The 24,611-nt window shown below is 40.9% G+C and overlaps 1 protein-coding gene across 1 annotated transcript; it reads right to left on the bottom strand.

Moving 5' to 3' along the window:
- Positions 1–16,080: 16,080 nt before the first annotated feature.
- On the bottom strand, positions 16,081–17,028 carry LOC308705682 (aerolysin-like protein; the record flags this gene model as incomplete). The annotated part of the gene is made up of 1 exon (XM_081390818.1): positions 16,081–17,028. The coding sequence occupies one exon, from the start codon at positions 17,026–17,028 to the stop codon at positions 16,081–16,083; it is 948 nt and encodes a 315-aa protein (XP_081246944.1).
- Positions 17,029–24,611: the final 7,583 nt, after the last annotated feature.

Below are 24,611 nucleotides of genomic sequence, written 5' to 3'. Positions count from 1 at the left end.
GGTACAATTATAGATGAGAAACTCAATTTTGAAAGTAATGTAGAGTACATTTATAAAAAAGCACGACAACGCCTGGGTCTCCTCAGGAAACTGAGAAGCTTCAATATTAGTCAGCAGACCCTAACTATGTTATATCGATCAATGATTGAGAGTATTCTCACATATAATATTGTTTCATGGTATGGCAATCTAACATTAAAACAAAAGAACAAAGTCTCACAAATAATTAATCAAGCAAATAAGATTACTGGACAAAAACAACAGTCACTTCAGAGCTTGTTCGATCATTTTATGGGAAAAATGGCAATTGCGATTTTTAAAGATAACTCGCACCCTCTTCACTCTGCTTTTGAATTACTCCCATCTGGACGCAGACTAAAAATTCCCTTGGCTAGGAAAAATGTCTATAAAAGATCTTTTCTTCCAATGGCAGTGATTATCTTAAATCGTACAGTGTTTTAATTAGAATGACTGATATTTTACATTCTTCTTTCTTACAGTGTTTAACTATATAATTCTTTGTATTTGTGCTGTTGATGTGTGATGTTTTTTTCTAAGCAGTGAATGTATGTTACAGTGTCAAAGAAAAATTTCCGCTCTGTGAAAACAGACTGGACAATAAAGTTCAATCCAATCCAATCCAGCAGTCGATTTTGATATTCTAGGAATTATCAACTGGCCGGAATTTTGAGATCGCAATAGACGTGAAGGACTATAATGCGTTAAGAGCTCGCTCAAGTACTGTGGAGCTAAACCATTTAGTGCTTTGTAAGTAATCAGCAATATTTTAAAATGTATACGATGTTTAATAGGCAGCCAATGCAGTGTTGACAGAACCGGGCTAATATGGTCATACTTCCTGGTTCTGGTAAGAACTCGAGCTGCTGCGTTTTGAACTAGCTGTAGTTTGTTTATTAAGTGTGCAGGGCAACCACCCAGTAGAGCATTCCAATAATCTAGCCTTGATGTCATGAACGCATGAACTAATTGTTCCGCATTTGTCAATGAGAGCATATGGCGTAATTTAGATATATTTTTTAAGATGGAAAAATGCGGTTTTACAGATACTAGACGCGTGACTTTCAAATGAAAGATTGGTATCAAAGAGGACACCCAGGTTCCTAACCGACGACGAAGACTTAACAGAGCAGCCATTAAGTGTTAAACAGTATTCTAGATTATTACGTGAGGAAGTTTTTTGTCCAATAGAATCTCTGTTTTTTCAGAATTTAGTAGTAGGAAATTACGAGTCATCCAATTTTTTATATCAACTATACATTCTGTTAATTTTGTGAATTCGTAGGTTTCGTTAGGTTTTGAAGAAGTATAGAGCTGAGTATTGTCGTCATGACAGTGAAAACTAATGCCATGCTTCCTAATGATATCTCCTAATGGTAGCATGTACAGAGTGAACAGCAACGGTCCTAGTACTGAGCCTTGTGGTACGCTATACTGAACTTGTGATCGATGAGACATCTCTTCATTTACTGCTACAAACTGCTAACGGTCAGATAAGTATGATTTAAACCATGCTAGTGCAATTCCACTAATGCCAACACAGTTTTCTAGTCTACTTAAAAGAACGTTGTGGTCGATAGTGTCAAATGCAGCACTAAGATCGAGTAACACTAATAGAGATACAACCACGATAGGATGATAAGAGCAAATCATTTGTGACTCTAATGAGAGCTGTCTCAGTGCTATGGTACGGTCTAAATCCTGATTGAAAATCCTCTCAGATATCATTTCTTTCAAGAAAGTAACACAGTTGTGAGAATACCGCTTTTTCTAGTATCTTTGACAGAAAAGGTAGATTCGAGATCGGCCTCTAATTGACTAATTCTGTAGGATCAATTTGCGTTTTTTTTTACATTAATAACATTTGTTTAATCATAGCCAGCTTAAAGTTTTTTGGTACGTATCCTAGAGACAAAGACGAATTAATGATATTAAGAAGAGGATCTGTGACCTCTGGGAGCATCTCTTTCAGTAGCTTAGTCGGAATAGCTGCTGTGTTGCTTGGAAACGTCTGGGCTTGAAGCTTTATTTTTCGTTAGTTTAGCCACCGTTTCAAATAAATACCTAGGATTATGTTTATTTTCTTCTAATAGGGTTGAAAAATAGATCTAGCAGCTTTTAAAGCCTCTCTGTAAGTAATCGAGCTCTCCTTCCATGAAATGCGAAATACCTCTAGTTTTGTTTTCTTCCAGCAACGCTCCATTTTTCTGGCTGCTCTCTTAAGGGCCTGAGTGTGCTCATTGTACTACGGCGTTGGACTATTTTCTTTAATCTTCTTTAAGTGCAACGGAGCAACTGTGTCTAAAGTGCTGGAAAAGATCAAATCAAATCAAGTATATTTGTATAGCGCTTTTCACAATACAGATTGTATCAAAGCAGCTTCACAGTATTAAATTAAAATAAAATAATACAACAAGGTTTGTTTCTAGTGGAATTTATTGATTGATAGAATAAAATTAAATATCCCCAAAATATCCCCAACTGAGCAAGCCAAAGGCAACAGTGGCAAGGAACCGAAAAAACTCCATCAAGTGACCTAATGGTGTCCTAAAACTCCATCAGGTGACCTAACGGAGAAAAAAAAAAAAACCTTGGGAGAACCCAGGCTCAGTCGGGGGCCAGTTCTCCTCTGGCATTTACGAACTAGAGGCCATATTGTAGTTTGAACTGTGAGATTAACAATATTATATGAATGCCTGGCCGAAAAGATGCGTCTTTAATCTAGTTTTAAACTGGGAGAGCGAGTCCGAGCAACGAACAGTATCAGGAAGACTATTCCAGAGTTTCGGAGCCAAATTTGAAAATGCTCTCCCTCCTTTGGTTGATCTGGATATCCTAGGTATGACCAAAAAGAGAAGAGAAAAGAGAGAGTTAAAAGTTTCTGTTGCAATATTGAGTTCTTCTAAGCTATCCAGGATGCTGAGATGATGAAACTGATTAGGAAGTAATAGGTCTAACATATTTATAACACAGAGTCGGCTTTGCAGCCTTGGCTAAATGTAATTTACATGAGACTAGATAATGATCTGAGATGTCATCGCTCTGATGCAGAATTTCAATGGCATCAACATTTATTCCATGTGATAATATTAGATCTAGAGTATGATTACGACAATGAGTGGGTCCTGACACGTGTTGTCTAACTCCAATTGAGTTTACAATGTCTTTAAATGCCAAACCCAATGCATCTTTTTCATTATCGATGTGTATATTAAAATCACCAACAATTAGTACTTTATCTGCAGTCAATATTAATTCTGATAGAAAGTCCGCAAATTCTTTGATAAAATATTTATGGTGCCCTGGTGGCCTGTATACAGTAGCCAGCACAAATCTCAAACGTGATTTATCATTTATACTATATATTTTTACATTAAGCACTAACACTTCAAAAGAATTATATTTAAAACGTCTCGGTTACGACTGTAACCTCGGTTCCCTGAAGAGGGAACGAGCGTTGCGTCGAGATTGACGCTATGGGGAACGCTTTGCGTGATGACGTCTTGAAGCACATGTAAAATCAGTCCAATGGTGTGGCGGAACGTCAGAGGCGGGTGACGTCACATACCAGGAAGCTATAAAAGCCGGCCCAAAACAGAAAACGAAAGCTTCGTAAAGTCTGAAGTTGTGCTGACAGGCATGAAGGAGATATGGCAAGGCGACGCAACGCTCGTTCCCTCTTCAGGGAACCGAGGTTACAGTCGTAACCGAGGCGTTCCCTTTCAAGGGAACTCGCGTTGCGTCGAGATTGACGCTATGGGGAACGTCTATACCAACGCCTCCATAGCTACAAATGTCTGTCCTGTGTGAAATCTGGAGAGCAGCACTAGGAAGACAAAACATGAGACCCTGGAGCAGAGTCTAGATCCAAAGAGTGGAACCTGACGAAGGTGTGCGGTGAGGACCAACCTGCCGCATCACAGACGTCCTTTAAAGACACTCCTGATATAAGGGCCTTAGAGGCCGCCATACTCCTAGTAGAGTGCGACCGGACAGCCAAAGGAGAAGGCTGCCCAGCCGCCTCATAAGCAAGCGAGATAGCCTCAACCACCCACTTGCTCATTCTTTGCTTAGACACTGGGCCTCCCTTGTTGGGGGACCCAAAGCATACAAACAACTGATCACTTTTACGCCACAGGGCAGCTCTGTGGACATAAGCGTCTAACGCCCGAACTGGGCAAAGCAAATTATTAGCCTCCTGGTCCGCATTCTGAAAGGGAGGAGGACAAAAGGCCTGCAGAACAATAGGTCTAGCCACATTAGTGGAGACCTTGGGGATATAACCCGGTCTCGGATGTAGAAAAGCTTTAACCATACCCGGAGCAAACTCTAAGCATGACGGAGCAACCGACAATGCTTGCAGATTCCCTATTCTCTTAAGAGAAGAAATAGCAAGAAGGAAAAGAGCTTTCAGAGTTAAAAACTTCTCAGGAACCTCCTCAATGGGCTCAAAGGGGGCCAGGGAATGGCCTTGCAGTGCAATGGACAAATCCCATGGTGGCACCCTAGAGTGGACTGCAGGCCTCAGCCTCCAAGTGCCACGAAGGAAACGAGATACCAAAGGGTCTTTCCCCACAGACATTCCACCCAAAGGAATGTGGTAAGCACCTATGGCCGCCACATAAACCTTTAAAGTGGACCGGTCCTGCAGGAACTCCAGCACTGTACCAATTGGGCAGTTACCTGGGTCCAACCGACGGTCACTACACCAAGAAGTGAAAACTCTCCACTTCAGGGCATAAAGTTTCCTCGTGGAGGGAGCTCTGGACTGTAGAATGGTCTCAACAACCTCAGTTGAGAGACCTGACTCTACAACTGAGGCCCCCTCAGAGGCTAAGCCCACAGGTTCCACAGTTCCGGTCGGGGGTGAAAAATCGAGCCCCCTGCTTGGGACAGAAGGTCCATCCTGACAGGTAGCTCCAGGGGAGGCCCGTCGAGGAGGGACACAAGGTCGGGAAACCATACTCTGCCCGGTCAGCGCGGGGCTGTAAGAAGCAGGCAAACCCGGTCCCTGCGAACTCTTTCCAGAACTCCCGGGAGCAGAGCAACTGGGGGAAAAGCGTACAGACGTAGCCTCGGCCACGTCTGCACCATAGCATCCAGTCCCAGAGGAGCTGGATGCGTGAGGGAGAACCAAAGTGGACAGTGAGACATCTCTCGAGACGCAAACAGATCCACTTGTGCTTGGCCAAACTCCCTCCAAATCAGCTCCACCACCTCGGGGTGGAGCCTCCATTCCCCGGGCCTCAGCCCCTGTCTCGACAGAGTGTCTGCTCCTATATTCTGGACCCCGGGGATGTAAGCTGCCCTGAGAGACAGCAGCTTCCCCTGGGACCACAAGAGGATATGGCGTGCCAGATTGCATAATGGGCGTGAGCGCAAACCCCCTTGGTGATTTATATGGCGACTACCGACGTGTTGTCCGTATGTACTAGCACATGGTGTCCCCTTAAATCTGTGATAAAGCTCCTCAGAGCCCGGAAGACAGCTAACATCTCTAGGCGATTGATATGCCATGAATGATGATGGTCTTCCCACAGACCTTTTTGATGAGCGACCTTCTAGAATCGCTCCCCAGCCCGTGAGGGAAGCATCCGTCGTTAGCAGTTTGCGACGACAAGGAGCTCCCAGCACTGGGCCTTGGGACAGGAACCAAGGTTTCTTCCACATAACCAAGGCACGTAGGCATCGCCGCGTGACCTTGATTGTGCGAAATGGGTTGCCCCTTGGGGAAAACCCCCTGGTCCTGAGCCACCACTGCAGGGGCCTCATGTGTAGCAGTCCAAAAGGTATCACGTTGGAAGCTGCTGCCATGAGACCCAACAGTCTCTGGAACTGTTTGACAGTGAGTAGCTGGCCTAGCTTTACACTTTTCACAACTGCAAGGATAGACTCTATACGTGGCGGTGACAGGCGTGCCTGCATCGACACAGAATCCCAAACCACGCCTAAGAAAGTGGTCCTCTGAAGTGGAGAAAGCACACTCTTCTTGGCGTTCAACCGTAACCCCAACTCTTTCATATGTGCGAGAACGACATCTCGATGTCGAACCGCCAACTGATGCGACTGAGCTAAAATCAACCAATCGTCGATGTAGTTCATAATGCGAATGCCCTGGAGGCGCAGAGGCGCCAGAGCTGCATCCACACATTTCGTGAAAGTGCGGGTTGATAAAGCTAGGCCGAATGTAAGAACTCGATATTGGTATGCTTTGCCCCCGAAAGCAAACCTCAGGAACTTCCAGTGACATGGACGGATGGAAATGTGGAAATATGCGTCCTTGAGATCTATCGTGACAAACCAGTCCTCGGACCTGATCTGTGGCACGATCTGTCTCAATGTTAACATTTTGAACTTGAGCTGCATGACTGACTCGTTCAAAACTCGAAGATCTAAAATGGGACGCAATCCCCCGTCCTTCTTTGGAACTATGAAGTACCGGCTGTAAAACCCGGTTTCCCTGCTGGAGGGAGGTACATATTCTATGGCCCCTTTCTCTAACAGAGTGTTTACTTCCTGTTCCATAACCAGAACCTGCTCGGGGCCCACCACTGTGGGCAGGACCCCCATAAACCGAGGTGGGCGTTTCTTGAATTGTATCTGATACCCTTTTTCCACGGTCTGCAGGACCCAACGAGAAACATTTGACAGTAGCTTCCACGCTGTCAAAGATTCTACTAGAGGTACCAGCCTCTCGAGACTGGTTTCTGGATTTTGTTGTTGTTGAGTAGTCGGTTCGTCACCCTGTAACGGCGCACCGGCAGGGAACAACTGAACAGACTGCTCCAACACCCTCCTCAGAGGGGGCGGGCATCCCGAGGCCACTACGTTTCCGGGTGGTCCTTGAGATATGTGCTCGCCGGAGACCGCTGCACCCTGTAACACCGGAGGCAGGAGGGTTGGCAGAACGGCCCCCTGAGGGCACCGAAGAGAGACGGGCACCGTAAAAAGAGGTGTTAACCGCTCTGCTTCGGGGGGGACTACCCTCATTTGTCCTGAGCCCTCGGACGTCAGGACTTTTTCCCAGCAGCCTTCTTGGCGGTAATAACGGTCCGCAGATCCGTTTTACCCCTCGAGGGCTGCTGGGTTTGAGAGTGCCCTCCGTGTCCCCGAGATTTTTGTGGGGGAGCGCGGGAGGAAACGCTCTGTTTCTGAGTGGCACGGTGCTCAGCGCTCTTTTTAGAGGAGTGAGGCTGCTCGTGCTCAGCAGCCTCATAGAAAGAACGGCGGGGGAGAAGTTTCTGAAGTGCAGCTGCCTGTTTTGAAGCTTCTTGCGATTTAGCTACAGCACTGTTAACTGCATCTCCAAATAACCCGACAGTGGAGACCGGAGCATCTAAAAGAACATGTTTCTCTTTGTCTTTTATGTCACTTAGATTGAGCCACAGATGCCTCTCAGTGGCCACCAGGGCTGCCATAGAGCGGCCGATGGATTTAGCCGTCTCCTTGGTGGCCCTGAGAGACAGATCTGTGGCTCTGCGCAGATCAGCTACCGTGTCGGGACCAATCCCCCCACCCTCCTCTAAATCACCCAATAATTCAGCCTGATAAGCTTGCATTAGGGCCATCGTATGCAGACACGCTGCAGCTTGACCAGCGGCTGCATACGACTTATGAACCAGGGCAGATGTAAATTTAACTGGTTTAGAAGGTAGTGCAGGAGCCTTCAGGGAAGATGCCGTTGCTGGAGAGAGATAGCTCGCAAGCGTCTCCTCCACCTTCGGCATCTCCCCATAACCATACTCTTTATATTTGTAAATAGATGAGTAGTGTGATGTTTGTGGTGTATAAACTCTGTATAAAACTGGTTTCCCCCACGATCTCGACACCTTGGTGTGGAGATCGGGGAAAAACGGAAGGCTTCTGCGCTGAGGCTGAGCACGAGATGGCAGGAAACGTTCGTCGAGCTTGCTTCTTGCGGGATCTGAGCGTACGCATAGGGAGCGCGTCGCAATGCTCACAGCCAGCACCCTCGAGTGCTGACTGGGCATGCTCTTCACCCAAGCATACAACACAAAGAGTGTGAGTGTCCCCACCCGTTAAATAACGCGGGCAGGGGTGAACACACACTCTAAACTGCTGCTGCTTACTCGCCATAATTCTGAATATATATATAGTAACAATATAGACAGACAACACCAAATAACGTGGACAGATTTCAACACAGAGCGCAACTGAAGACTCAGAAAGCTTTCGTTTTCTGTTTCGGGCTGGCTTTTATAGCTTCCTGGTACGTGACGTCACCCGCCTCTGACGTTCCGCCACACCATTGGACTGATTTTACATGTGCTTCAAGACGTCATCACTCAAAGCGTTCCCCATAGCGTCAATCTCGACGCAACGTGAGTTCCCTTGAAAGGGAACTTGATTTCTTAGTGGTTTTGAAAATATTACTATAAATTACAGCAACACCTCCCCCTTTGCGTTTCAGACGAGGTTCATGTTTATAACTGTAATCTTGCGGGGTGGAGTCATTTAAAGTAATGTAATCGTTTGGTTTTAGCCAGGTTTCTGTCAAACACAGCACATCTAGGTGTAAGAACTGATTTTCCTGCTAAGACAAAAACGCACCCTGCAATAAAGCCATAAAATGCACCCTGGACAGAAGATAGCAAAGACAGAGCACAGGACATCGCCTGTCCAAACTGTCCTTCTTCCTTATCTCTGCATCCACCTCTCCCTCCTCTTCTCCCTCCTCAAGTCACTGAAAGTTCATTAAGAATGTCTATATATCACATATGGTGTATCTTGTGAATATGTTGTTTTTCCTTTACATGTTTGGTGTCATTTTAATGGTCGCAGAGCGATTGGTAAAATGGTCTTAATTTCATTGCAGTCATTGGTTTAATGAGAAAGATTGAGAACTTAGGAGAATCCTGTATCTCTCTGGCTGATATCTCTTTACGATATCTCAATAAACCAGGTGCTACCCCCCTGGGGTACATGGATTGGCCCAACCAACTCTAAACAACATTTGTATAACCCCCTTCTGTTCTGATCTGATATTTAAGGCGAGGGAACAGAGCAACCTTTGGGACTCTTTTACCAGGATCATCCCCCACAGTAATGTTTCAGTGCTTTCTGGTTGGAAAGCCCTGGCACATTACTGTGTCTTTGTCAGGAAAACATTACTTACTTTTAGAGTCATCTTTGAGTAAATGATGTCATGTATTTTCTGAATTGGCTTTTAATAATTTACTTCTGTAATTGGCACGATACATTTTTACCTGACAAATAAATGTTACATCTTGATTTATTCTGAAGTATTCTGAAATCATTATTTTAATATATTAAGGAGGCTGATGCTACCGCAAATCTTAGTTAAGGTAGGTCAAACTAAAGGCGCATGTATGAACGGAGCAGTAGGCACGTCATCTGAAGACCTTTTGATTTCTGTCTATCACTGGTTTAGCAAGTTGTATGGAAATGGCTAAATTAAACTACACTCTCTGGTTCGAGTGAGCAGTAGGCAACCGACTTTAGAGGTATTAGCAAACCCTACATCCTCTGACTCAAATCAGAATTAACAGGTTTGTGTCCGTGAGAAACACGAATTGGCCGACGTGATCTCTGTGCGGCATTGGGTCCATAATGAATTAATAACTGAAAGTATGGGATACTCAGAATAATCAAAGATCTAAATTAATTCATAATCAATATTTATGATTATTTTCTTATCAGAAATACGATCTAAATTTGATTATCATTTGAAATTGGAGTCAGATTACGCATAGAGCTAAAGTAATACTAAAACTAGGTTCCAATAAATTAAGTGAACTTCACTGGAGCGCTGAAAAGACATACACGCTTTAAACCTTCGCCAGGCCGTTGGATTCCGTCGTTGGGCCAATGGATGGTCCTTACATAGGTTATTATCTGAAATCATATCATTAACAATGAGTGCTTTTGGAGTAAGGGATCGAATATTCAGCAACCCAAGCTTTAGCATTTGCTCATCTGTATTATAGCTGTTTTTTATTTGTTGAACATCAATGAAATTTTTAACCTTAATTTTTTGGATTTCCAAATTCGGGGAACAGACACAGTCTCTATATGATGATAGCTAGCTAGGTGAAAGAGGCTTTATGTGATGGGATTTATCTGACCTTGGTGACGCGAGGCCGCTAGCAGACAGTCGGTTTAGCCAGTCTGTCTGCTTCCTGACCTGAGCCCCAGATTGTCATGTTTGAGCTCTAAGACTATGTGCCATATTACTAGAGAGAAGAGCAGCACCATCCCAGGAGGGATGAATACCATCTCTTTTCAACAGGTCAGGTCTGCCCCAAAAACTTTTCCAATTGTCTATGAATTCTATATTATTTTGCGGACACCAAACCATTGAGTGCCAGCCAGCCATTGAGTGAACACAATCTACTAACTATTTCATCACTCCTGCGAACAGGAAGGGGGCCAGAGCAAATTACAGTGCTTGACATCGTACTTGCGAGTTCACACACTTCTTTAATATTAATTTTGGTGATCTCCAACTGGCGGAGTCAAACATAATTAGTGCCGACGTGAATAATGATCTTAGAGAATTTACAATTAGCATTAGCCAGCACTTTTAAATTTGCTTTGATGTCAGGCGCTCTGGCTCCCGGCAAACATGTGACTATGGTGGCTGGTGTCTCTATTTTCACGTTCTGTGTGATCGAATCACCAATTACTAGGGCACAATCAACAAAATTCTCAGTGGGTGTTTCACTGAGCGGGGCAAATCGATTTGTTATGGTAATCGGAATGGAAGAGTGGTTTTTTGATCCGCCACTAGAGCGATCCCTCACTGTCACCCATTTGCCTTGCTGCGCAGGCACTAATTCAGCCGGAACCGAGTCATGTAAAGAGTTCACTATGCTAGGCGCATCCAAAGCAGTATCTAAAGCTCTAGCACTCTTACTATCCTCAATTCAAGTTTGGATGTGTGTCTCTAGTTCTGAAATCTTCTCCGTCAGCCTGACTGTCTCCTTGCATTTATCACATATAAATCCTATATTGCCGACAGAGAAGGCTATGCTAAACATGTGACATGAAGTGCAGGTGACAATAACAGGACAAGACATTACTCACCGTGTTTGTTGACTGATCAGCGTGTTTGTTGACTGATTAGCTAGCAATGTCAGGTTAATCTAAGATGTTGGGTAAGCTGTATTTAGTAGTATAAACAACTAGAAATTGTAGTAAATGATGGTTCAAAACAGAAAGAAATACGAGGCTAAGATGGAGCTTACAGCACCGAAGCAAACAAACTCACAGCAGGCAGCAAGGCAGGCAGGAGCAATCGATCAGCGATCCAAATCCTTCCTTTCCAGTGTCAAAAGTTGGGAATGGTACCAAAATGCCGTACCGTACCACTTTTTGAGTACCCTTCCGTTGGGGTACCTAGCACAGTGGTACGGTACTAAAGGGTGGAGCTAGACTCTCTGCAAGACGTTGATTGGTTGACAGAGAATCGTCACTTGCGTGTGCTACAAAGGGAATGACAACATTAGAAGCACCATTTTTTTTTTTTATATACAGTTGAAATATAATACTACTGTTATTGTGTCACGAAAAGTAGTTTTAAGAGTTTGTCAGGCGAGAATGTAGTTGTTTAAAGCTCACATCTGTGGTTTATTTATAAAGATTTATGAAAATTTGATCCAGGTTGTGAGATCCATTCCAGGCGATCACTGGGCGCTCGGCGCTCATGTACCCCACCTGGAACAGCCTTTCCTCGGCTGGTCGTTCTGACGTTTGCCGCTGACTCTGACGTCTATGTAGTGGTTAAACATGAGATATAATTCGTCTTGTGTAGTCCTAACGGTGATCTTTGGTCTCATGAATCTATAATTCGTTCCCTGGCCAATCGTTTTGGCTGAGGGCTAAGTGAAGTTTCATATATTTAGGCTATTTAACTTTACCATTGTAACGTTAGACTAGAGCGCTGAATTTGTATATTTGACTGAATTGTTTGATTTATTTCTGATTGTATAGCTTCTTGTACCTTTTACTTTTTTACTTTTATAATGGCTATTATTGATAAAACTGAAATTTAACAAAAATAGATAGGGTTGAGTTTTGTCTTTTTTTTTAGTATCTTTTTTATTAAGATTATCACTGTAATGTTGTTTATTGCAACATTTGTACAAATGCACATATTGCCTGGAATAACAGGGGTGTGTTTTATATTTTGTTTTGTTATAAATAGGCTAACGTTATACATGCAATGAATATAATCAATACGCATTGCCTGAACCACATTTGTGTGCCTATAATGTTTAAAATTGATTTAAATGAAAACGAAAAGAGGCAGAGTGGTGTTTAATAACACATTTCGTTTTATTGTTGCCTAAAATGTACATATAACCGGAGTAGCAGAGCGAGCTGAGTGACACTTTCAAGAACGCGCTGTTCCATTTGCAGAATTACCAAACTTTGCGTACTTGGTATTGAGAAACGCCTAATGTCGGCGCTTGTCTTCTTGTGACAAACAGGTCGAGAAGCAAGAACAAGATCTGCTGTATGTCATCCATTGTTGTTTACTATTGCTTTCTTCTTCACGCGAAAATGACGTTGATCGTTTCTTTTCGGCAAACACCACGTCTATCAAGTAAGGGTACTGTTGGTGGTGGAAACGCTATCTGGATAATGATTTACCGACCCGACCCGAACCGTACTGTACCATACCGTACCGCTCAGTGGAAACGAGCCATATGAGAGAACCTTGCCAGAACTTTAGTCAATGTGTAAGCTCCTCCCACTGGCCCAAAGACGGAATCCAATGTCGTGGTCGAAGGTACTCTGCTTGTATGTCTTTTCTGCCGTTTCTGGTAAATCACTTGAATTTTATTAAACAGTTTATTTCAAATTTTAATTCTGACTACATGAATAATTTATTCTGACTCCAATTTGAAGTGACTCTCTATTTTTACTTATTTCCTATCTTAACAGCTGATCCTCAGATTAGTTGTGATTTAATTCAGATCTTTGATTATTCTGGGTACCCCATAATTTCAATTATCCTTTCATTAAAGCTGCAGTCCGTAGCTTTTTTGGGTTAAAAAATATCCAAAATAATTTTTTGAGCAAGTACATAACCAGCCAGTGTTCAAAACTCTATGCTTGCCTTAGCTCGATTCAAAACGTTAAGCTTGTAATAATGTTTTTAACTCCAGAGGTACTGGTGGATTTCCGCGGGAAATTCGAGCATGTCTTTGCGTCATTACGTCACATCTGTCCACATAAAGAAGAGTCTCGGCTAGTCAGCTATATTGCGTGTGAGGATGTTGGTGGTGGAGATTTATAGCCTTTTCTCACAGCACTTGATATAATTAAACATCAATTTGATGGTTGATCCATAAAGCTTCAAACGACAATCACCAGTGACAACTGGAGATTCACCCGATGTAAAATGCAAAAGACTTAGTTCGGACTTCGGAGTGGCTAGAGAAAAAAAAAAGAGACTGCAGCTGGGCCCATGCAAACACAAGGATAAATATCAGAAGGGCATTTAATGTAGTCACGCAATGCTGATGATGTTAGCATTAACAATTTGAGAACAAAGTATAATTTGCACGGTTTGACGTGATGTGATAAGTGATTGTTAGATTTAATCAGCAGGATTTACTGCAATGCTTTTTCCCTTTAGTTGGTCAATATTATGTTGGTCATACTTCCAAAAAGTATAATCTGTGATTCTGAATGCCAGTATCCACACCGGTGAGGTGACGGACAGCCACACATTCTCCTCAAAACATTGGATTCATCCGCGCTGTGCCGTGCCGAGGCACAACCCACGTAAAGTTGATAATTCCGCAAATAACTGTAATTACAGATTTCGAACAGAGATGGCGACAAAGAGGGAAAACTGCGAACTGCAGCTTTAAGGGACCCGGTGTCGCTTTGAGACTGCACGTCATGAATCGTAAGCTCACGGACACAAACTAGCCATTTCTGAAATAGTCAGAGGATGCAGTGCAAACTATTTTACCTTTAAGTGGCTGCTCTCGGCTGACTCATAGCAAAAGGTGTAATTTTTTAATAGTCGCGAAGTTGCAACTTGCTAAATCAGTGATACTCATAAATCAGAAGGTCCTGAATGATATTGTCAATGCTCCATTCATTAGTCCTCCAGTTTGATCTATCCTGGACAAAGATTTGAGGAAACACCAGACTCCACATTAATCTACTAGAAATAATGATTTCAGAATAATGCAGAATAAATCAAGATTTACATTTATTTTTGCCAGGCTGGATTAAAGTAAAAAGAATACATAGTACACAACTGATCAGCATATAATAGAAACACAAATCAAAATGTAATATCAAAATAGTTTCAAAGAGTCAGCATACCTGGCAATTTTAAACACATTTTTCAGAATCAGGTTCTAGAGATTATTTTAAAGTGATTACACAAAGCATGACGCTATATGCATTTTGGTATTATATAAGTATATTTGAGAACAACAAATATTTATATATATATATATATATATATATATATATATATATATATATATATATATATATATATATATATATATTAGGGCTGGGCAAGTTAATGCCTTAATATCGCGTTAACGCATTAATTAACGCCAACAATTATTCTATCTCACATTAACGCAGTTTTTATTATTATTATATTGAAAGTCTGTTGCTCAGTGGCCCTGAATACACATACAGACAAACCATAGGTCACAGGAGGGGTAGGATGTTTATACTGGCTTGGGATGGGTGTCATCACGCGTCTCAAAAAATGAGAGCATTTGGGCTGGGCCTAAAGGAGGTCGCACACCGAATGAGAAGCGTAGCGGCGCTTCTTGGACAACTCAAGGTATCGCACACCAGACGTGCACATTCTCAGTTTATGGCCAGCAATATTGTTATGTTTTAGGACATTATGAAATTAAGATAATGTCTGTACTATGATATGATTATACTGTACAATTAAATGCAATCGTTGCTGAGTCTGAACACTTTACCTCAGAGCGTCCGATAACATCAGCAATTTTCATCCACGCAGCTGATTTATGTAAATGAATGTAACAACTAAATGTATCTTGGAGCACAGGCTGAAGTCAATAGGCTACATTAACGACGATTTGAGACAAATATAATGGAAGTTTAATACAAAGCTATGTAAATGGCACAGCAGGATTTTGAACAGGGTTGCAGAATGGCGCTGCCGGTGTGTGTACACTGTATGAAAATAATGTGCTCCAATTTTAAAGACGTGCCGCGGTGCTGCACTGCGCTTCTCGTCCGGTGTGCGACCCCCTTAACATGGACATTTTCATATTAAATCTCTTCCAGACGGCGGAGTTGATAGAACCAAATTTATTTTTAACCACTACAAAGTTGACTTCACAGACTAAAAAGTCCCCTGGCCTGCACAGTGAATCCAAGCTGTGTACTTTTTGTTTGTGCTCGACCACTTCACCTCACTCTAACAGGAACACTTCCTACTGGACACAGACAGTTTATGCTGCTCCATGATAAAGAAAAATGTTTCTGCTGGTACCTGTTCAGAAAAAAGAAAGAAAAGAAAACCGATTTATAAATGTTACCTTGCTGTTGCTCGGGAGGTGCCTGTTATAATGTTATGATCTTGACTCTGAGGGTAACTTTTTTTTTATTTTATTTTTTTTTATAACATACTAGATACAATATTAATGCCCTGGCAGTGGCAAATAGCTTTGGTTTTATATTTGATTTGATTACATTCATGTTTAAGGTGATATTTACAATAAACATTTCAACTGCTACTGTGTAAAGGGAATATTGCTATTAAAAAGCACCTTATTTGATTAAAGTGTTTGCAAACCAAATTGTATAGCACTTTTGTTTATATAGCAGTATTTTTAAAATAAGTGCGGAATACACTACTTTTGATTAACTATGCGATTAATCGCAGAAAATAATGTGATTAATTGTGATTAAAAAAATCTAATCTATATATATAAATTTCCCCAACACCACCCCAAAAAACACAATAAGCCCTGAATGTAAAGCAACTGATTCATGATTGACAATAATAGAAGTAATCAAAGAACTTGTGCATTACATGTGGAATCTGTTTTGACATTACAGAGGAGATTCATTGGTATCCACATTGATATCAGTGTAAGTGACGCCTTTGTATGTGCCATTGGTTTCATACTGTAACACACTGCCGTTCTTGCAGGTGATCTTCACTGTGCCAGTGTAAGGCAGGTCAAAAGCGGCTCTGCCAATGTTGATGACAACCTTCACCTTCTTCCCTGGTGGCACATCTAAATCTGTAGTCAGAGTTTCGGTTCTCTCATCTGTGTACTCACGACCATAAGTGCTTTCAATTCCAATGGTAACACTGAATCCTTTAGTAACTTCAGCAACTGCTGGAATCCCAGCCTTCACTTCCAGACTAAACGTTGCTGATAAACTTGCACTCACAGACCATGAAGATTTGTTAGTTATTTTCTTTGAGGTTTGAACTTTTTGTTTTTGAATGGTGGAGGAGTTGTTCCCGAAAGCGAGGGATTTGAGTTCTTCTACTGTCACCTTTGTTATCAGTGGGTCAAGAGTGGCATATTGGACATCGGTGAGAACTGCTGATTCAACTGCTTTGAGAAACACAAATCCCATGCTGACAATGTCAGAATCAGATCTTCCTGCAACTCCCAAACAAAATCCAGACCCGACATCCATGGGATATTCTTTTTTTAAACCCCAGCTTGTCATATATGCAAAAAACTCTCCCCCCTGACTGGTCTTGAATTTGATGGCTCCAAGACGTGTTCCTGCTCCGTTCCCCCACAGGGACAGTGAGGTGAAATGCTCACCAGGCTGGAACTTGTACTCTTGATACGGTCCATCTTGTCCACCATATTCTTCAACTCTCCCATCTGAAAGCCAGACCCTGACAGCATTCACCTGCGATTCTCCCACCCAGACTCCGATCTTCTCTAAAGTGGCACCGTTGTCCACACCAGTAAATGAGAATTTATTACCTTCTTGTCCACCAATTCGCTCTAGATTCATTGTGCCGTACATCTTGGAATTAAATCAATCTGAAAATAATATCAGATCAGAATTAACATCAGCTTTACACTTTAATGCAGTGTTTCCCAACCCAGTTTCTGGAGACACAACAACAGCACACGCTGGACTTCTTTCTTAATTGACCCATTCATTTCGGGTCTTGGAGTATCTACTAATAAGCTGACTTGAATCAGATGTGTCTGAATAGGCAAACATGCTAAATGTGCATTTCTGGCATTCCTCTGGGAACAGGGTTGGGAAACATTAGCCGCTTTTCCACTGTCAGGCCAAATGGATCTGTCATGTTGTGACATCACCACTCAAGATTGGTCACTTGTCTGTTGTCTGGCTCTATGTAGCTGGTCAAGTGCGCTATTTGAGTGTAGTAAACACAAGTTACTAACATAAATATCCAATCATCCTCTGTAACGCAGTCACTATATTTGAATCTCATACGTCTGTAAAACTCATGTGTTATAAAGGCAATGACTGACACGTTTGAATTACATTGCAAAGAGTGCTGGTATCAATCCCACATGGAAAATGAAACCATATCCATACCGGCTGTTGTTGTGTAGTCCTGTGGTACAGCATATCTATAACACAAGTTCATGCTTTCATTTGGCGTACTCTTTAGGCAGAAATCAACTTTTACATGCATCTGATACACAATATCCAGTTCAATTTCATTTATTTTTTATTTTTTTATCAATAGTAAGTGGAATTATTAGGCTATTAGTATTCTTATTTCTCTGCTTTTAAACTTTGGTTAAAGAAAGAAACTTAGAGCATATTATGAAAATACATTTAATATCATAATTTTACACTCCAAACCTTGTGTAACCTAATTTATTTCTCCTCTGGTGGAAGATATTAAAGGTTGTATCAGTGATTTCAGGCCCAAACATAAATGATCACATTCATCTAATCTTTCCTAACGATCCGCTAGCTGCCCGCCCCATAAGCAGGCCGTCAAAAAAACGTGTCTCTGTAGGCAGCCTAGACTCTGAGATCTGCACACAAAAACAATTGGTTTCACCAACCACTCAAAACCAAAATAAATAGTGTTCCAATCAATCACCGACAGGGGGTGGGTGTTGTGAGGTTTTGCGCTCGTGCACGGCTGCCTATGACGGCTGCACGCGAAAACCTCACAACACCCACCCCCTGTCGGTGACTAAAGGCATCAATGGTCAGAAATTATTAATTATTACTATGTTTTGAACCATGTTGTATAGCTGGGTTTCCGGTGTGTTCATTGTCAAACCTTTTTGATAAAAAAAAAATGCCATTATTTTTTATATGAAAAAGTTAATAATTATATTTTATTGAGAAAATATTTTAGCTTGTCTTGTATATATATATTTTTGATTAGATCAGATAACATTTTAATCTGTCATATGGTCATGTTACAATGAACTCCACCTATGGGGCATGTTGTCACATTTCGCTTCCATTCTATCGGGGTATATCAAGAAAAAATATACACTGTATTAATAAAACAAAACCACATCATTGTACTAGACATGTGTGAAAGTAATGTGGGGAAAAATAAATACTCTGAACCCTAAGTAGATTTACACAAACTGAGAAAGTCAAAAAGCATTTATGTAGCATCATGTCCAGCCCTCCAGCACCCTGATAAAATGTTCCCACAGCTCCTCAACATAAGTCGTGGCCAAGAGAAAAACAGAGGACTCCCTCTGTAACTTTACCTGCGGATGCCACTGTTGGACAGTGTTACTTTAGAAAAACTAGTGATTTAAACACTTTTTAATGTCACATTTGGTAATATTTGCTTTGATTTGTTTTTATAATATGGATTTTTTTCTCATCCAGTTGTTTGAGGTGGCACCGCCTCTCTTGCCTCATCAGGGGAAATGCCCAGATCCAGAATGATAATTATTTTCATAAATATAACCCCAAACCTTTCCCTAAACCTACCCATAACATTTTAAACCTAACTTAAACATATTTTGAATTTTCATTTAAAATAACCTGTTGGATTGCAGTTGCTAGACAACCAATTAAAGTCAATGGGTAAATTTTCCGTAAAAAGCATGGCAATTGAAAACATGAACTCGTGCTATAGATACACGGTGGGATAAAATTGGGCTGGATAATCTCATGCAAAGTATTAGAAACTGTTAGCTAGCTACATCTTAAGTCAAGTGCCCTTGAGTGAAAGTATACTTACATGAATGACTGCAGTCTGAAACTCTTCTCAAGAGCAGCTCGCCTGGTCAAAGCTGGAGAAGTGTGATGTGTTTGGTCAGTCTGCTGTTTAAATAGAGCTCTGAAAGGGACAGGCAGTCCTTAAAACACACCCAGAGTGATTTATCAATGATTTCCAAGGTAATCCGCTCCACCTCACAAAGTAGAGTGTCATATTAAAAGCTCCATTGAGTTCAGTAATCTACTCTCAGGTCTGTTACCAAACAACCAACGATGTGCAAGCAGCTGTTGTGAATTAAACGCTAGAAATTTAAAATATAGAAACAAAATAGGTGTGCTTTAAATTAAGTGCTACAGAAAGAGAAGGTTTGATAAGCTAAGTAGAAAATGCAAAGCCTATCACTATATATATATATTTTTTTTTTTTTATGAGTCTATAAATTTTTATGTTTTGTTGTGAAATTGCAGCACATCATTTGGGTGTTCACAAATTATTTCCACCATCAAACATCACTGTTCTCCATCTTGTATCATTATTAAATATGACGTCATTCTTAGACAGGGCTATTATTATGTGATTTTTACAGTTGGCTTTCAAATAATTTTGGACACCAGTGGGGTTGTCTTAAAATAAAGACAGTTTTTTAGAGAGTTTTTTGTGGAGTTAGGATGCTTCTATAATACCCTTTTCCTATCTGTAGTTCAGATAAGATAATACACATAATAAATGTCATTCTGCAGTAGCTTTTGACCTAAATGAGGATCTAACTGAAATTGCCATGATAAGATAAGAACAGATAAGATAGGATTCTAAAGTTAGTTTTTATTTTTATTTTTATTTTTATTTTCATATGCCCCCAGGGTCCAAACCTGCATCTGTATTTAGGGCCACATCTGAACCATCTAATCAAGATACTCAAGATCACTAGAAACTGTTTCATTCGGTTTGATTTTGCTGAAAGTTATTTTTCATGCTTCCTGTTTGTTATGTGCTTCCTTGTTCCTTATGTTAGCCTGCCATGCGCTCCCCCTGTGAATGTGTCATGTTCTTAATGTTAAGGTCATGTGGCCACACTGGTGGTACGGCATTTGCAACAACACCACCTAAGAAATTTGCTCTTTCATGTTCACTGGATAGCCTTAGGGGAGATGGCTGGATCAGCTGGCATGCAGCGAGCCGCTTGACTGCACAGCGCCGAGTCGTCAGTTGGGCTGGCCAGCCGTGTCCTCGACCGCTCAGTCCAAGCCAGAACCTGAGCCTCGACAGCGCTCAAGCTCAGCCAAGCGGTAACCCTTTCCGACCCAGCTGGTCGCGGTCCGCTTCTGAATCTGCTCTGTCCGCTGCGATGGCTTGTTCCACGGTGAAAAGACTAGTAGACTTATCACTCATCATGTCCTCCACTTCTGCAGGTATTCACTGATTTCCCAAAGTCATCTTGAATGTTCAATTGTCAGTACAACTGAAATTTTTGAGAGAAAATCACATAAGCTGACTTTCGTACACTGTAAAGTCCAACAGTTGTTCTAAATAACACTTTTTGGTAACTTTCCTTAATGTCTTAACTTAATTGTAAAAATCAAGTAATCTTTTCACATACTATTCCATTTTTACTCAAAAAACCCAAGTTAAGATTAATTGATTGATTTGAGTAGCATTTTGTCAAGCAAAATAGAGGCGGGCAATTCTTAATAGACTTTTCACTCATGTCATCTACTTCTGCAGTTATTTTTCACTGTTTGCATTCAGTCATTTCCCAAAAGTAATCTTGAAAATTAAATTGTCAATACAACAGAAATAAATTCATCACATAAGCTGAACATGTGAGAACATCACATAAGCTGACTTGATAAATTAATGTTGATTTTTGTAAAATGTTTTTATTTGAACTCACCATTATGGTGATTAGTGTTTCCTTTGGTTGGACACTTGGAACTTCATTTATATTATTGTATTTCTCTTCCTATAAACTCTTGTTTATAGTGCGTGTGTGTGTGTGTGTGTGTGTGTGTGTATGTGTATATATATATATGTATACAGTGCAATGCATAAGTGAATACACCCATGCTAAAGTTGACTAAAAAGAGGAATAAAAAATCATATTTTGGAAATTGAACTTAATGCCTTAATTTAAAAAATTAGGAAAAATCCAACCTTTTAGGACACCAATTTTCTTTGTGAATGAATAATGTATCGTAAATAAATAAATGTTCTTCCTTAAAATACATGGTGCATAAGTGAGTACACCCCTATGTTAAATTCCCATAGAGGCAGGCAGATTTTTATTTTTAAGTATTTTTTTTAATTTTTTTTTTAGGATACTATGCATCCTGATAAAGTTCCCTTGGCCTTTGGAATTAAAATAGCCCCACATCATCACATAGCCTTCACCATACCTAGAGATTGGCATGGGGTACTTTCCATAAGATCATCTCTCAATGCAAATCAAACTAGCTATTAGGCTAACTGAAATAAAACCATGCCAATCTCTAGGTATGGTGAAGGCTATGTGATGATGTGGGGCTATTTTAATTCCAAAGGCCAAGAGAACTTTATCAGGATGCATAGTATCCTAAAAAAAAAAAAAAAAAAAAAATACTTAAAAATAAAAATCTGCCTGCCTCTATGGGAATTTAACATAGGGGTGTACTCACTTATGCACCATGTATTTTAAGGAAGAACATTTATTTATTTATGATACATTATTCATTCACAAAGAAAATTGGTGTCCTTAAAGGTTGGATTTTTCTTAATTTTTTAAATTAAGGCATTAAGTTCAATTTCCAAAATATGATTTTTTATTCCTCTTTTTAGTCAACTTTAGCATGGGTGTATTCACCTATGCATTGCACTGTATATATATATATATATATATATATATATATATATATATATATATATATATATATATATATATATATATATATATGCAGTGGGAAGAACAAGTATTTGACACACTGCCAATTTTGCAGGTTTTCCTACTTACAAAGCATGTAGAGGTCTGCAATTTTTATCATAGGTACTCTTTCACTGTGAGAGTGAAAAATCCAGAAAATCACATTGTATGATTTTTAAATAATTAATTTGCATTTTATTGCATGACATAAGTATTTGATTACCTACCAACCAGTAAGAATTCCGTCTCTCACAGACCTGTTAGTTTTTATTTAAGAATCCATCATGTTCTCCACTCATTACCTGTATTAACTGCACCTGTTTGAAGTTGTTACCTGTATAAAAGACACCTGTCCACACACTCAATCAAACAGTCTCCAACCTCTCCACAATGGCCAAGACCAGAGAGCTGTGTAAGGACATCAGGGATAAAATTGTAGACCTGCACAAGGCTGGGATGGGCTACAGGACAATAGGCAAGCAGCTTGGGGAAAAGGCACAATTATTGTTGACGCAATTATTAGAAAATGGAAAAAGTTCAAGATGACGGTCATTCTTCCTCGGTCTGGGGCACCATGCAAGATCTCACCTCGTGGGGCAACAATGATCATGAGGAAGGTGAGGGATCAGCCCAGAACTACACGGCAGGACCTGGTCAATGACCTGAAGAGAGCTGGGACCACAGTCTCAAAGAAAACCATTAGTAACCCACTACACCATCATGGATTAAAATCCTGCAGCGCACACAGGTCCCCCTGCTCAAGCCAGCACATGTCCAATCCCGTCTGAAGTTTGCTAATGACCATCTGGATGATCCAGAGGAGGAATGGGAGAAGGTAATGTGGTCTGATGAGACAAAAATAATTAGACCTTTTTGGTCTAAACTCCACTCGCCGTGTTTGAAGGAAGAAGAAGGATGAGTACAACCCCAAGGACGCCATCCCAACCGTGAAGCATGGAGGTGGAAACATCATTCTTTGGGGATGCTTTTCTGCAAAGGGGACAGGACGACTGCACCGTATTGAGGGGAGGATGGATGGGGCCATGTATCGCGAGATCTTGGCCAACCACCTCCTTCCCTCAGTAAGAGCATTGAAGATGGGTCGTGGCTGGGTCTTCCAGCATGACAACGACTTGAAACACACAGCCAGGGCAACTAAGGAGTATCTCAAGGTCCTGGAGTGGCCTAGCCAGTCTCCAGACCTGAACCCAATAGAAAATCTTTGGAGGTAGCTGAAAGTTCGTATTGCCCAGCGACAGCCCCGAAACCTGAAGGATCTGGAGAAGGTCTGTATAGAGGAGTGGGCCAAAATCCTTGCTGCAGTGTGTGCAAACCTGGTCAAGAACTACAGGAAACGTATGATCTCTGTAATTGCAAACAAAGGTTTCTGTACCAAATATTAAGTTCTGCTTTTCTGAAGTAGATGTACTGGAAAATAATATGAGTAAACAAGTAAGAGTAAATAAGTAGTTTGCTGAAAAACTGCTCAAGTTACTATGTTACAAAGTACTTTAGTATATTTTTCAATTTTTATCCAAAATGAGACGTTGTGAGCAATATGGAATGCTTAACACTATCATGCAATTTCTGTTTTCATTGATACTGGAGACCAGAGGGCGGCCTTATATGGAAATCCCTTATATGGACATTAGATATCGCTACAGCTGAATAACATGCAGATAGAGACATTTTGACTACTGTAATTAAACATGAAGACAATTGAAGACTACTGAAGACTAAATTTTCATAATTTAATATAATTTCATTATTAAATAGTATGTGTCTGTATTATTATTCTTTATTAGTATTCATAATCAGTTGTATTATCTTATGGAGTTTAAAATACATGAGCTAGACTACAGCTTGCATGAACCTATGTGTGCTGAGGAGAGCTAAGAGATTAGCTATATTTTGCATAGAAGTATATGTGCAATGCAAAATGTCCCACTGATGATGTACACTGATCAACTGTGTACAGTTGGCATATTCTTTACAAGGAAATGAATGTTTACACTGATGCAAATGCACCACAAATGGCCTTGTGTCTACAAATTAAATTCCAACAATGTATTTAAAGATCTAGATTTAGAATGATTTAGAGATTTAGAGTCTCAGTGTGGACGGAAAGCCAAAACAAAGATAAAAAGATGTGTGGACAAGGCATTACATGTCTTTTATCTTCAGTTGATTTCATCTAAGGCTGTAGCTGGAAGTCAGTTGTTGTTCTTGTGTTTCTCTTTTCTTCAGTGATTCTGCCTGTTAACAGCAGGTGTTCATCTGTCACAGATCAGCCAGGCTCTCTCATTTCCACCACACAGCGATCTCTGTCACCAGACTACTATTTACTAGCTCCTGTCTTCAATTACACCCTTATCAGCACACTACATAAGCACACACCTCAGCCTCAGTCAAATGTCTGGCCTTAAACAAGGAAAGACTCCTTTACCTGCTCTCTGCTATTCTCCAGAGTGTGTTCCAGTTTTGTCACTGCTGTTCCTGAGGAAGTCTACGTGCTATATTGACATT

The sequence above is a fragment of the Scardinius erythrophthalmus genome, assembly GCF_964197995.2.
Source record: "Scardinius erythrophthalmus genome assembly, chromosome: 2".
Lineage (NCBI taxonomy): Eukaryota > Metazoa > Chordata > Actinopteri > Cypriniformes > Leuciscidae > Scardinius > Scardinius erythrophthalmus.
Note: the sequence above shows the minus strand (reverse complement) of the source record. Positions and strands in the feature narration are given on the sequence as shown.